Source organism: Cebus imitator, unplaced genomic scaffold, assembly GCF_001604975.1.
Source record: "Cebus imitator isolate Cc_AM_T3 unplaced genomic scaffold, Cebus_imitator-1.0 Scaffold299, whole genome shotgun sequence".
Taxonomy (NCBI): domain Eukaryota; kingdom Metazoa; phylum Chordata; class Mammalia; order Primates; family Cebidae; genus Cebus; species Cebus imitator.
This window is the reverse complement of record NW_016107614.1, coordinates 156,469-172,235: the sequence shown is the minus strand read 5'-3', so window position 1 is coordinate 172,235 and position 15,767 is coordinate 156,469. Positions and strand designations below refer to the sequence as shown.

Below are 15,767 nucleotides of genomic sequence, written 5' to 3'. Positions count from 1 at the left end.
CCACCACTACATTCCAACCTGGGTGACAAAGTAAGACCCATCTCAAAAAAAAAAAAATTAAAAACTAAAAATTAGAAAAAAAACAAACCTAACTTGGTCCATCTCTGAACTGGTTTGAGGAACTTACAAGAAAGCCATTTGGCTAGTGTGCTCTAGTTTGTACTTTGGACCCTAATTCCCAAGAACCTTCCTCCCACCCACCAGAGACTTCAGGAACAGCCAAAGCAACATTTCAACAAAGTTTGGGTATCCTGCTCTAGTCCCCTAGCTCTCATGTCCCCAGGGAAGGTCATTGCTTAGCACACCTTGGGTTGTGGTGAGAGAGACTCTCATCTTGGAGGCCCTGACAACTGGGTCCAGGCTGCTGCAGCCAATGAGAAGTCTATCAGATCGTTCAAATCTCAGAGAATCCATGGTCTAGCAACATCTCTAGCATATACTCATGTAAGGCAGTATCTGGCAAAAGCCTACTAAACAAAACAGGGAGGATGAAACTGTGGAAGATCATATGCTCCAAAAATGACTGCAAAAACATTTCTGGTCTTACATGCTTTTCAGAATCTTGCCACTCCCCCATCAAAAGAAAGATTTCATTTCTTTTCACCTTGAAACTTTGTAGTCCCAGCGACTACTTCAATCAATAGGATATGGCTAATGTGATGCCCTGTGACTTCTAAGGGCAGGATAGAAAAAGTGATACAGCATCACCTGTCAGACGTGTAAGTGAACAAGCCTGATGGTCCCAGATGCTAACCTTTCAGTAATCCCAATTTTCAGGTCTTTTAGCTCAGGCTTCAGACATCGTGGAGCAGAGATAAACCATCACGTCTGTACCCTTTGAGAATTTCTGACCCATACAATTCATTGGCTTAATAAATGGCTGTTTTATGCTACTAAGTTTTGGGGTAATTTGTTGCACAGCAAGAGATAATCAGAATAGGAATCCTGGTTTGAGGGTACCCTGGGCATGTTCTGTTTGCATTTGCCAAAAGGCAAGTCCAGACACTACTGCTAAGCCTAGCCCTCCCCAGCCAGGTGCTTTCTGCATATAGGCCATCTCTTAGGGGCCCTACTCTTCCTCCCTGTGACAGCACTTCCTCTTCCCCTTCTAAGTCCATTAGGCTTGTTTTTAAAGATCTGAATACCAATTGTGCACAGGATTTTTGCTCTTTTTCTTAAGTTTCTTGGGCCCTGGATAAGTTGGGAGGCAAGTTCAGCCACTTATTTTAGTTTTCAAACTGGTTCATATGTTTAAGGCATATGCAGTGGGGGAGGGCTATGGGAAGTGGGGAAAAAGGAAAGAACCTAACTTCCAACACCTTTATCTTAATTCTGACCTAGAGCCACTTGCTCTACTTAAATAATAACATAAGTACAGTTAGAACCTTCATTCACAGTGCCGTGAGAGAACTGAATCATTTTACTTACAACCACCACCCTTAAATTCAAAACTGGAAAAGCCAAAACTCTAGGAACTTGACTATCTTACACACTATTGTAATATAAACACTTAGAATAGTATCTAGACATAGTAAACACTCAATAAATATTTATTGAATGAAACAATAAACAAACGAGTTAATGATAGAAAATTCTTCCCTCCTTGTAGAGGGAGATATGTAATATTAGATTAGCATAATGTGTTTAGAAAACTAGAGTATTCAATAGGTTGACATTCTATTGCATTAGGTAATATGTTTTCAATCTGCTGAAACTAAGTGTTAAAACTTACTTTACCTTGAGGGCAGAGACCATGTCTTATAACATTTTGTATCCCCAGCATCTGGCACTTTGCCTTAGGTACTCACTAAGTGCTCAGTGAATATTTTTCATTAAATGAATATCAAACAGGAACCGGTAGAAATATTTGAAATCATTTAGTTCTCCTAGGCTTTGCCTAGTGGAAGGCAGTGACAGATAAGGGGGATCAGATTGGGATGCAGGCCTCCAGAAGTCCTGAGGCTTCTCAGCCTATCAAACTCTTGAGAACAAAAGAACTCCAGAGGCTGTTTATAATCTGAATATGACACTGGGTGAATACAAAAAAGGTAAAGACTTCGACTTTAGCTCTCAAAACTGATCCTGTGATTTCTTCAAATAGGATTTTCTTTCAGAGCTTTATATGAGCTATTCATTTTTCTATTAATTCATCTCATTTATTGAGGGCCTACTTGTTACAATTTTTCTGCAAAGATTTGTTTAATCTGCTCAAGAAATAGCAAACTATTCAAAGGGTCTCCATTCTCTGGAAAAGAACTTCAACTGGGCAACAGAAAATATATTGTGGAGGCCCATGACAATTGTAGACATAAAATCCTCACAATTTAGAATTAACTAATCCAGTGTATTTCAAAATGTGATCCTAGAGTTATTAGCATTATGGAAAATCACCTGACACATTATTGAAAATAGAGACCTCTGGGATCCACTCCAGCCATATTAAATCAGAACATCAGGAGTGAAACTGGAAACTTTAATGAGCACCACTGGTGATTTTGATTGTATTTGAGTCTGAGAATCACTGACCAAAGATGTCTTGCTGATAGCACCTACATGCAATTGCTTAATATAATATAGCTTTCCTCTCATTTTTACAAAATTAAGATCTTTCTTGGCTAATTCTAAGACACCTAGGAAGAGTGTAAATATGGCTCAGAATTGCCAATGCCCCAGACTGGAATTTCACTGAATGAGTGTAATCATGCTCTCCTTAAAGTAACCTAAAACAAATCCCTCCAAAAAAGAAAACATAAAGTAAATCTATCCTTCCTTTGTGAAACTAACAATTTAGAAGCAAACTATGAACAAATACTTCATATTAAAGTAGAGATGTTTTAGGTCAGGCACAGTAGCTCACGCCTGTAATCCCAGAACTTTGGGAGGCTGAGGTGGGAGGATCACTCAAGATTAGGAATTTGAGACCAGCTTGACCAACATGCTGAAACCTTGTCTCTACTAAAAATATAAAAATTAGCTGGGTGTGGCAGCTTGCGCCTGTAATCTACTTGGGAGGCTGAAGCAGGTGAATTGCTTGAACCCAGGAGGCAGAGGTTGCAGTGAGCTGAGATCATGCCGCTACACTCCAATCTGGGCAACAGAAGAAGACTCCATCTCAAAAAAAATAATAAAAAAAAATAGAGATGCTTTAAACCTTGATATGGCACACACAGACTCTTTTCAATTTGTAAAACAATGAATGACAGGCAACAATTGTAATGGGGAGCTTGTGACTATGCCCACCTGGTCTGCACAATTTTCCTTTTTACCCTGGTTCCCACAGTGCTGAGATCCAGTTGGAACCTTGTGTCTTTCTCCTTGCCTCACCCCCAGACTCGCTTCTTTTCTTACCAGGATACTTTTACTCACCTTCTGAATTTTCCTAATCTGGTCAGAGAGTGTTTCTAATAGGCGAGTTTTCAGGAAGTCCATCACCTTGACCACCCGGCCATCAATGTAGCAACTGGAATAAAAATAAAATAAGAATCAGATAAAATATCAAACAGGGGACTGCAAATACAGTTCTCTAGCCAGAGGTCTCTGACAGACCAGGGTTCCACTGGGCTTTCATATTCTAAAAGGTTTTGACCCTGGCTACTTTTCAAACAAATAATATCCTTTTTATCTTCTCCATTTTCATCTCTATTTGTGGGCTGATACTGATAATTTTTTTCAACTTTTGTCACATGAAACCCCCTTGCTTACTTGACAGAATTGATGGAAATTCCACAATACAAATTAGGTAATGAGGAAATGATTATTTTTTTTCCCATTGGGAAAGTAATTTAACACCCATCCCATGCCCATTGCTAATCCCACCTTAAAGTATTAAGGTGTGTGAGAGTTTTGAAGACTACTGAATCATTTTAATAAGTTTTTCCATACCTTTAAATAAGAAAGTATACACCAAAGCAAAAATCTGACAGTGTGGTGAGTCTCCAGCTCACTCCTGTGGGCAAACACTCTGTAGTCAACCTACTACCAACGTATGCTGTGGTTGCCTACTACCTCCAGAATGAATGAACAAATGACTGAATGAATGTACAAAGGTGGAAAAGCCCTCTCCTAAAATAGTAACCAGTGGTACTCATTGGTTTTTGTTTTGGTCTGGTTATGAATTGAATCAGTTTCTAAATGCTTATGATTCCTGGGTGCCTTTTCCAATCCACTAAGTTATCCTTGGCTGTTGGCTAACGATAAATTATTTAATTTTAAAGAAGCAGCCACTCATCAGTACATATTATAGAACTGTGTGAAAATTATTTTTAATTTCAAATCGCTATACCAACATGTGATGTATTGGTATGGTTAATTTTTAAATTTTTGTTTTATTGTAAGGCAGGTGCTTTCGTTGAGGTGAGGGTGGTAAATGATCTACCCACTGAGCCTTCCTTTTGGCGTCACTTACCACTTCAAGACATTCCCACAGAATCTGTGCTTAAACTATTGGAATGTTGGAGCAAATTTGGGTTTTAGCCGGAAATAGCTGAGTTCAAATTCCAGATCTGGTATTTACTAACTATATGATCTTGGGCAAGTTACTTGGTCTCTATGGGCCTCAGTTTTTTTATTCTTAAAAGAGGGATAGTATATCTTCTCCTTAGGCTTGAGAATTAATGAGACAACAAATGTAAAGTTCCTGGCATACAGTAGGCACTGAACAACTTTTACTTCTTTCTAATTGTCAGCTCACAAAGGGGGGTTATAAACAATAGGAGACTGATTAAGTAATGTGTAAATACAGAATACTATAACAGTGGAGCTGCTGTGTCAGAAGGTACATGTATTTGAAAATTTTTGATGGTTGCTTACATTAGGAAATAAAACGATAACATGTCCTTTGCCTCATCCCTAGTATAGATGCCAAACTTAGATCCAGTGAACACTTACCATGTACAACACACAGTGCTGGGCATATCCACATCCATTATCCTATCTCATAACCTATTCATAGTAGTACTTCTTAATTAGCACCTCTGATTTTTGCAAAAAAGATGAGATACATGGCATACTACATGAAGGCCAGACACATTGAGACAGAGTTGTGCTAAAATTAAAAATAATTTATGGAATGCTAATCTAATACACATTTGAGGACATGAATACTTGCTATATTGTATGGTGACCATGAATATGACAAGTAATGCATTATAATTATTCTTTTATTTTTTCATCAAATATATTATAGTTTCCTCTTTTCTCAGTTCCCCAGTAACTACATTAAACATCAGTATTTATAATTTTTGTTGGCAACACACATAGTTTAATATTTATTGAGATAAAACTGCCAGATGTAATTTTTCAGTATGTAGGATTTCCTGTGAAGAAGCTCCCTAGCCTACCCAATCTGTGGCCATGGTTGAGGGTTCCTTCACTCTTTTCCTCCTTCCTTATCTTAAGTACGCAGAACCTGGAGTTAGAAAACAACCTTGGTAAATCCCTTCTTTAAAATGGATTTTAAAACAATCCAAATCTGGCCAGGCACGGTGGCTCATGCCTGTAATCCCAGCACTTTGTGAGGCTGAGGCAGGCGATCACAAGGTCAAGAGATCGAGACCATCCTGGCCAACATGATGAAACCCCGTCTCTACTAAAAATACAAAAATTAGTTGGGCGTGGTGGCACATGCCTGTAGTCCCAGCTTCTTGGGAGACTGAGGCAGGAGAATTGCTTGAACCCAGAATCCAGGAGACAGAGGTTGCAGTGAGCTGAGATTGCACCACTGTACTCCAGCCTGGCGACAGAGTAAGACTGTCTCAAAAAAATAAAAATAAAAGATAAAACATAATCCAAAGCTATAGTATTTTCACAGGACTGGTTTAATGATCACATAAGGAAAAATAATGGGCACGGGACCATTCAAGCTATTCACATAAAAGTTATAAAAGATATTCAATAACCAGATCTACCCTTTTCAGGTTACTTAACAGCCCAAGGCAGCAGAAACTTAGAGTGAAAGACCATGGGATGGTGTCGGCAGGGGGAGCATCCCTCTGGAGGAAAGCTTGCTATCCACTGTAGAACTTGGAGTGAGGAGAGTATACAGCAGCAAGAACATACTCTGGATTCCCAGCAGGTGTGAGGCAGAGGCAGGGATGGAGACAGTTGTGATATGTTGTAAAAATTTGGAGTTTGAAAGACCCTAGTGGTCAGCTGGCCTAAAGTACGCAAACTTGCTACAATATCCCTAAGAAGTGATTTTCTGCCTCTGCTTGAACATATCCAGGGACAGGAATTCACTGTTACACACTACTAGGACTGTTTCATTGCAGCACAGTTCTAATTGATGGAAAGCTCTTCTGACATGGTGTTGAAATCTGATCCCTGTTACTGTCCTCTCAATGACTAACATTGTATCTTCTTGAACCCAGAAATAGTCCAATTGCTGCTTCATGTGATACATGGGAGATGGCTTAAGCTTTTCAGCTTATTCTTGTACCCAGTTTTAACCTTACAAACCGGATCCAATCATTCTCAGGTGGTCTTAGACTCTTCCCGTAAGCTATGAATTGAATCTGAGCTGGAGGAGATACAGGCATGGAAACCAATAAACAAAGTTATCTTATCTCAATAGTGCTGTCAAGAAATGATCTAGGTTTAAATAAGGGAGGGATCAAGAAAAGTGAAAACGAGCAGCTGTGAAGGAAGAACAAATAAAGCTGCTGTAGAGGGTAAAAGAGAGGAAGCGAGTCATTGATGACCATGAACATACAAGAGAGATTGTCTTGGAGAACACTGTTGCCAAAAAAAATGTGGATTAGTCAGACTGAAATACAATTTGTTAAGTGGAATGAAAAATATTGTTTGACATATCAAAAGTATACAGAATATCAAGAAAGAACTAGACATCAGATAGCTGGAGATAGGAGAAAGAGGTACAAAGAAAAGTTGAGACAAGAAAGGTTGACCTGGGGGTCTTTTTCAGCTTCTAAGTAATGGACAAAGCCATGGGTGCAGATGAGCTCTTCAAGAAAATAAGGGAAATTAACAGAGATGTCAGAGACCCTTTACAATGCTTCTAAAATATGGCCCTCGGCATTGCCTCTACCTGTGACCCAGCTAAGGATCCCTTCCTCCTCTAGCCTGATGATCATAGCATCTTTTTAATAACTTCAGTCTGAGTCCAATTCACATTTGAATGTCAAAGGAATCCTCACATTATACTGAAAAGTTTCAGCAACTCATTTGCAACCTTAAACCCACATTTATATTGTACTATGGAAATAGGAAATTTAGTCATCCAGAATTCAATATCGCTTTTAAGAGAGGGGATCATTTAACCATAGGGTATGAATTTACCAATACCTAACCCTTTTTCTTGAATATTCTTGGACAACTAACTTACTGCACTTACCCATTGGAAATGGGAACCTTCTAAGAAAACATTCAGCATGGACAATATGTGGTTATTTGAAAGCTTCTTCCCAGTTACAGAGCTTTGGGTCTCAGATGATAGATGAATATGGTGATGGGTCCAATCTAAATATATCATTTATATTTGGGCATGAAGGAGGTGGAGTAGTCTGTGGTGACCATTTGGTAAGAATAAATTGCTAAAAATGATGACAATGGTGATTTCTAATAAAGACTCAGTAAAGGGCTGGATGCCAACTGACTGTCCAGTGATGTGGGAGCAACTCTGCTTTTCTGTCTTTCACACTGGGAAGATAAAGAAATTCTTAGCTACCTGCCAGTCTCCACAATAACTAATTAACATAGTAATGGCTACAAAGGAAACTAAAGACCAAATAAATCAAAGAGAAAAGGAAGGATAGAGAAAAGGAAGGAAAGAAAGAAAGGAGGGAAGAAGGAAATTCATCAATCAGAAGTACTCTGGGCCAGCGTGGTGGCTCACACCTATAATCCCAGCACTTTGGGAGGCTGAGGCAGGAGGATTGCTTGAGGCTAGGAGTTTCAGGCCAGCCTGACCAACATAGTAAGACTCCCGCCTCTACCAAAAATTTAAAACTTAGCTGAGTTTTGTGGCATGTGCCTGTAGTACCAGCTACTTGGGAAGCTGAGGCAGGAGGATCACTTGAGCCCTGGCTGCAGTGAACTAAGAAGGTGCCACTGCACTCCAGCCTGGGCAACAGAGTGAAATCTTGTTTCTGAAAATAATAATAATAATAATAATAATAAGTGTTCTGACAACTTCCAAAAAACCCTGAAGAATGGTCTAGAATCACCTAGACTGACACGTTTAAGTAAATCATAATCATCCTCCAAGCTCTCTTGAAATTTCAGCATCACTTAAGATCATTCCACAAGTGGCTGAGCTATTCCAGTAAAAACCAAAGCTAAGAAAGGCTGTGCAGAAATAACCTTTCTGGGAATTATCATAAAAGCAATGAAGTTAAAACTTTTGTATTAATACGTGGTCAAAAGGTCTGTCTCACTCAATGCCAGTAATTCATTCCTGCCTCTAGATTGGCAGGTCATATCCTGCATATATCTGAGGAAGTGGCAAAGATAGCAGAGTATACAAAGTAAAAGGAACCACTTATTAACGTATTCACCAATACTCCTGTCCCCCTTAATTTTACATTTTAGTTGCAGTACAATACTCTTCATCGTATTTTATTTAGTGTTGCCCTTTTTTTTTTTTTTTTATAAAAGAACCAAATGCTCATTGTAGACAAAATAGAGAATGAACATAAACAAAATAGAAATAGGAAAATGGAAAATCACCTATAGTATAAGCAAAACACCTAGAGGTTCATTGCAACATTCTGCTGCATACTCTTCCAGTTTTTCATAGTAAATAAACATAACATTTCCCATAATTAGTTTTTTAATAAACCTGTATTTCAGATCCTATTCAACTAGCATTTAAACTTAAAATTGCTCCAAATGAGACATCCAAGCCTATGTCACAGCGATACTATCAGAAAGATTAGAGACTCCCAGTCAAAGCATCTTACTCTTATTTTAATTTCATTCTGGCCTTTTAGAGGTCCTCTGCCAGGGGCAGATCTCACCTCTTTTCTGTCTCTGTCAGCCAAGTTTAACCCCATTTCCACCCTACTAACTCCCTTCCTCAGGCCCCTAGATTCAGTCCTCAGGATTGTACTACAATTAGCTGCTTACACCCATTAGGCTCTTCAAACATTTAATGAGGAGAGTTTGTTGGCTCCAGGGGCAGCTGGTTTTGTTTACCTGGCCCTTTACTTTAAAAGGAAAACCTTTGCCCTTTATTATCTGACTCCTTCTTTTATTTCAGGTAATTGCATTAGTGCGGGCTTTCCGATGCTCAGGAATTTCCGGACCTATTTTGCTGCCTGCTGGTTTCAAGGAGGAGGGGCAGTCTGCTCAGAATTCTAACACCCAGCCTGCTGAATGGGCAGGTAATTCCAGAAAATCAGGGCCTTTCCCACTGAAGGGAGAGAAGCTTGGATAATCATTAGAAAAACCCTGTTGACCTATAAAACCTATTCTGACACCTCGAAGCAAACACTAGAGAAAGGCTGATCTGAGTCTCTATAAGGCTTTATAAATTGCACTTGCCCGTCTTCCAAACGCCCTCAGCCTGGGCTCCTGCTGAGCACTTGCCGTCAGGCTTTTCTTCTGAGGCTACACTAGTTTTCAGCTTCTTTGCAATGGGTCATCCTTCCTATCTTGTGTTTCAGAACTGCTTTGGGCAGGAAAGCTAACAAAGAAAGGTTCTACAGAATACAGATGTTTCTTTGGCTTTCTTAAACCAGTTCAAATAATTTCATACAGGAATCATCTAACCTTCTAAAGGGATATAGTTCAGAATGAAAGAATTTGTACTCTGGAAAAATGTTATAGAAAAATGATACAGATAAAGGTCAGAGTTGTGAAAAATACTAAAGGCAAATAATGTCTTTAATGAAAGAATGTGTGCTTGTATGATTTAATCCACAACGAGCCAAATGGGTGGCTCCAAGCCTCAAGTGCTATGCCAAGGGCTCCATTTTCTTCATCTTCTTGCTATCCTAACTCTTTGCACACTTCGGGTCCTAAGCCTCAAGCCCAGACCCTTTTCCCCATATATCCAGGGTTGTATGTGGAGAGGCACTGAGTGTGGGCAGAGGCTCAAATCATCTTGATCCCAGCGGTGTTAAGGAGAGGTGTACAGGAAGCTGGGAAAGGAAAGGGGTAGGGAAATCATATGCAGTTTCAGACATTGGAGTGGGCTCTGGGGAGGGACCTCTGAAAATCTTCAGAGTAGTAGCAGGTGATGGCACCAGAATTGTGGGCAGAAGTGTATCCATGTGCTTTTGGTCTGAAACTTATACAAGTTGTGGGGCACTCTTTAAGAAGAGGAAATCAAAAGTACAAAACAAGGTTGGGCACAGTGGCTCATGCCTGTGGTCTCAGCACTTTGGGAGACCAAAGTGGAAGGATTTCCAGAAGCCAGGAATTTGAGACCAGCCTGGGCAACATAGTGAGACCTTCATCTCTACAAAAAATAAAAAAAATTAGCTGGGCGTGGTGGCACAGGAGGATCACTTGAGCCAAGGAATTTGAGGTTATAGTGAGCTATTATGGCACCACTGTACTCTAGCCTGGGTGATGAAGCAAGACTCTCTCTCTAAAAAAAATTAAAAAGCACTTTTTAAATTACAAAACACATAATTAGGTACAAAAGTAAATATTTATATCGAATGACAAAATAAATAACAAAAAACTCCCATAAACTTAGAGAATCAAATTCCTTTTTTTCTGATAACTCTTCAGGCAATTTACCAGAAGTGTGTACATAATGCTTTCTGATAGCAACCTTCTCCCATACCCTTACCACCTAGAACCTCCTACAACTCAGCACTCATAGGAATCAATGCAAGAGAGGGGTCTGAAGCTTAATTCATTGGCTTCATGGTAATCTAATTGTGAGGCATCAATAACAGGAATGAGAGGGTCTAAGTTGCTGGAACCCAACCATCTATGTGCAGTATTTAAAAAAATTCAGTGTTTGTAAATTGGGGGTTGCTTATACTGTTACCATATCCTTTCCCTGGCCTCTTTTCATGTAATTGTCATTGTTTGTGGCAGAATAGCACAACTCAACTATAATTAAGTTAGTGTATTACTAACTAGGAGAAAACAGAACGGAGAAAGGAAGGGAGAAGTCTTATGTGTATTAAGTTCCTTCTTTTTTGCTAGCTATTTTATATACAGTGTCATTTAATCTTCATGAACACTATTTTGCAGATTACAAACTATAGCTTACAGGCTGGCATTGTGGCTCATACCTGTAACCCCAGCATTTTAGAGGCCAAGACAGGAAAATTGCTTGACACAGGGATTTGAGATCAGCCTGGGTAACACAGTAAGACACGGCACCCCACCCGCTTTGCCACTGCCAAACTCTGTATTTTTTTTTTTTTAATTCAGCTGGGCCTGGTGGTGCATGCCTATAGTCCTAGCTCAGGAAGCTGAGACAGGAGGATTGCTTGAGCCCAGGAGTTCTAGGTTACAGCAAGCTATGATCGTGTCACTGCACTTCAGCTTGGACAACAACAGAGCGAGACTCTGTCTCTAAAAATAAAATAAAATCCACAGAACTACAGCTCACATGATATTAGTAAGTAGGAAACCAGAGATTATGTAGGCACTAAGCAACAGACACCAAAAACTTTTCCCTCTGTGCTTTGATCTGCAAAGTGTCCCAACAATAGATCACCATGCTTACTTCATTTGTCCTGTAATCAAGGAAAATTGATTTTTGACTGCCTTTAATCTTACCTACTTCAACTAAATTTAAACAGTATTGAACGAAATGCAAATTTCTCAAGAAAACAAAACAATGACAACCAAACCAACCCAAAACAATAACAAAAGCAAAGAAAACCCGGGTAGATAAGTAAAAGCATGGAGGTGGTAAAACTCTACTCTTTTCTTTGCCAAAAAGTTTTTCAAAGTGTTTTTGGAATTGTTATATAAAGAAAAGGGGGCTCCATGGTCAAATAAGATTGGGAAATGCTGGGTTAAAACCAAATTAAGTAGTACTTCCTGTTTCAGCTATGACAGAATTGAACAGCAACCAAGTCAGGCTGTGATTCTTGAGAGAGGTTAGGGCACATGAGGTAAACTTCAGATTCCATTCACCTCTGCTTGCTCCTTGGACCAGGGTAAGGCCAGTTTACTGACCACCAAAAATGTGAGCTTTCCTTCCATAGTGCTGAGCTGTTGCCAAGAAGCAGCTGCCCGGCCAGAACCTACATTGCTTTGCCCCTCTTACACGGTGGAGGCAGGGGTCTGCTGAAGCAATGTGAGCAGAAGTAATGTCACTTTAGGTGGCATTACTTGGTGTTTTTCACTTTTGAGCAGAATTTAAGAAGCCATGTCTTCTTTGTAGTATCTGTCCCCATTGCCGGCTGAATGGAAAAGTCTCTGAGGAGAAGCCACAAGATGGCAAATACCTGGGTACTGGAATGGCCACATGTAAGGCCATCCCCAAGGTACATCAGCATTGTACTGTCACATTAGTGAGAAACAAACTTCTATTGCCAGGCCACTGAGATGTGGGGATTTAATTGTTAAAACAATTTGTGTTATATTAACTAATACATGGATATTCATTACAACAAAACATCTTTATACTGTTTGGCTAACAGTTCATAATAAAAGAGGTTTTCCTTTGAGAGGAAATTGTCCTTGTATGAAAATTAAAAAGATTAGCCTGGAGAACTCACTTACAATTCTAGTTTGAATTGACTGAGTGTCTATCAGTGATTGGCTGAATAATAACTTTTATTCTAATCCCATACAAGAACAGTTGATGAGGGGAGATATTATTCTTACTGTTTTTTAATCTAGACACACTGAGCCTGGTGTAAAAACACAGTGACCAAAGTGATTACTAATGACCAAAAAGGACATGGAATCTAGAATGTTGGAAGGAAGGCCAGTTTATAAAGGTCACATTTCAGTAGGTGGCAGCCTTTTGACTACGTAGAATATTCTCCATTAGGCTTCTAGATACCTCAGTTTTCACTTAGGGACAGCCAATAGTTTGAGGTAGATTTATTGAAGCAGTCTCATTATTTTGTGTCCCACTGAGGATGTGAAATCACATGTCCTAACTTGCATGCATCACAAAAGCTAGAGGTTCAACTGTAGCCTGCATGATGTTTCTTACGTACAGACAACCCAGTGTTAATAAATATACACACACACATCAAACTGCTTTTCTACGTACACTCACCAACACCCTGTATATTTTAGTTCCTGCACCTAACTTTTACAACTAGAAAATTCAATGTCATAGAGCTATACCTTCTTAAAAGATACTCACTATGGAGAATATTGCTCTGAAAGGAAATCTTACCTCATTATGATTCTTTTCGTAACAATTGCCACTTCTCTGCTTAAAAAGAGAAGCTAGTTCTCACCATATAAAGCCTTTAAAGGGATAATTTACCATGAAGATATATGTATGTGCATACAAGCCTGTGTGTAGAGTGGTGTTAAGAGAAACAGAAAGGGATTGAGAGGGAGAGACAGTCAGTCCTGTATAAGACAAATCACATCAGCACCAGGAAATAAAATTTAAATTCCTGGACTAGTGCTCAGAATATATACTATTGGAAACTGACAGATGACTCAGTTAAATTTATTCAGCTAATAGGAATTCTAATGTCATATTTCTAAGGTAAAGCTTCACATGTCCCTCCATAGCAGAATGCTTCCTTACCATTCTTCCTTTCAAAAATTTCAAGGAATTTAAAGAAATGATGCCCCAAAATATTCAATTTTTTGCCTCCAATCTCCTACAAATTCACTTTTAGTTATCTAACCAAAAAGTCTGAAAATTAGAGAAATATCACCATATTGTCTTCTCTGTGATTGAGGAAAGATTTTGAACATAAAGAGAAAGCAAACTGACTGCTATCGTATTGAAGTTATGTTAAGTAGAAGGTAGATCCCCTTTAAAGAAATAGTTCCATTTTTAAAAGTTAATCAAAGACAGAAATAAAAAGCAACTGCTCCTTGAAAGAAAAAATGATAGTTCACTATCTAAATTAAGATAAAAGAGGTAAATCTTCATTTAATATATTCTCATCACACATTTTAGACAATTAAAGTAGAAGAAAGTGTATAAATAGAAGGAAAGAAAAAAAGGGAATAGGAAGGTAGGAGCCAGATGAGGAAGGAAACGCCAACATAGTGCATTGGGGTTCTTTCGGTTCCTCCAAAACCCAACTCACCCTCTTTGCCTCTGTTCTTTACATCTGTGTATCCTTCTAAGCCTCATCATTCAACAACCAGTCCCACACACACCCTTTCAGCCATCTGCTTTCTTCAGTCACCAAGTCCAAAAGTGACCTCCCATGATTCACTAGCTCTATACCACCACCTGTCCAATCCTACCACCGTCAGTGAACCATGATAGAGCAGTTTTTAGCCCCTGCCCATTCTCAGTCTCCCCCTATCTAGCAACTACTACAAATCCCCTGAGGTCTGTCACTTGAGTGGCAAACCAAGTCTCAACCTTCACTCCAATTTCCCAGGCAGTGCAACCCTTCTTGACAAAACTACATGGTCTACATGACTGGTCTTTGGAGACTTTCATCTGTTCAGCCTTCTCCACTCAAAGCCTAGGCTTAATTGAATAGTATCTTTGCTAAAATGTGACCTGGACATGCTATCTTAACCAATGGTTCTTAATCTTGTCTGAATCTGCATTAACTAAGATAATAACTATTCAAACAAAATTTTTACTTACTAGATAGCAATCTGGACAAGGAGCTAGGAGACTTGGGTTTTCCAATATTAGTCTTGTCACCTTAAGCAAGTCACTTAGCTGCTTTGTCTTCTTTCATCTACCAAAATGGTTTTTAAGCCTAGATCAAGGATGGCTATTAACTAATAGTGCTCTATCAGTTTTTGCCTCACATATTTTGACACTCTGTTATTAGGTGCATACATGTTTAGGATAATTTTTGGAGAATTGATCTATATATTACTATATGATGGTGCTCTTTATCCCTGATAACTGTCCTTGTTGTGAAGCCTGCGTTGTCTGAAGCATAGCTGCTTCAGTAGTCCTTTGATTTGTGTGTGCATGGTGTACTTCTCTTTACTTTTAATCTGAGTCTTTATGTTTAAACTGGGTTTATTGTAACATATGGTTAAGTTTGTTTTTATATTGTCCCTGACAATCTTTGTCTTATATTGGTATATTTAGGCTATTCATGTTTAGAATGATGATTGCTATAGTTGGAATTAATAGCTATTATGTTCTAAGTGTTTTCTATTCCTTGTATCTGTTATTTTTTTAAATCTCTTCTTTTTCTGTTTTCTCTGGTTTTAATTGAACATTTTATATAATTACATTTTATCTCCTCTCTTAGCATACTATTATATTTCTTTCTAAAAAATGTTATGTGGTTGCTCTAGAGTTTCCAATATACATTTTTAATGAATCTAAGTTTACCGTCAAATAACCCTATACTGCTTCATATGCAGTACAGGTAATAATAAAATATCCTCAATTTGCCCCTACCTGCATTTCTGTCATTCATTTCCCTTACATATAGGCTATAATAACTCAGTACATTGTGGCTATTATTACTTTAAACACTTATCTTTTAGACAAATTAAAATAAGGAAAATAAAATTTTTATTTTACCTTTGTTTATTCCTTCCCTGACACTCTTCCTTTCTTTATGTAGACTTGCATTTCTGATCTATATCACAGTCCTTCTACCTGAAAAGCTTCTATCAATCTCTCATGCAGGGCAAGTCTGCTGGTGCTAAATTCCCTCAATTTTTGTTTGTCTCAGCAAGTCTTTATTTCTCCT

General features: G+C 38.7%; 1 protein-coding gene across 1 annotated transcript in view; it reads right to left on the bottom strand.

The window, feature by feature from the left end:
* The window catches only part of HPSE2 (heparanase 2 (inactive)), a 277,616-nt gene that overhangs the window by 178,281 nt on the left and 83,568 nt on the right, over window positions 1-15,767 (bottom strand). The window contains exon 5 of the mRNA XM_017502836.2: window positions 3,367-3,460. Coding sequence (XP_017358325.1) covers window positions 3,367-3,460 — 94 coding nt within the window. The remainder of the gene's footprint in view (window positions 1-3,366; window positions 3,461-15,767) is intronic.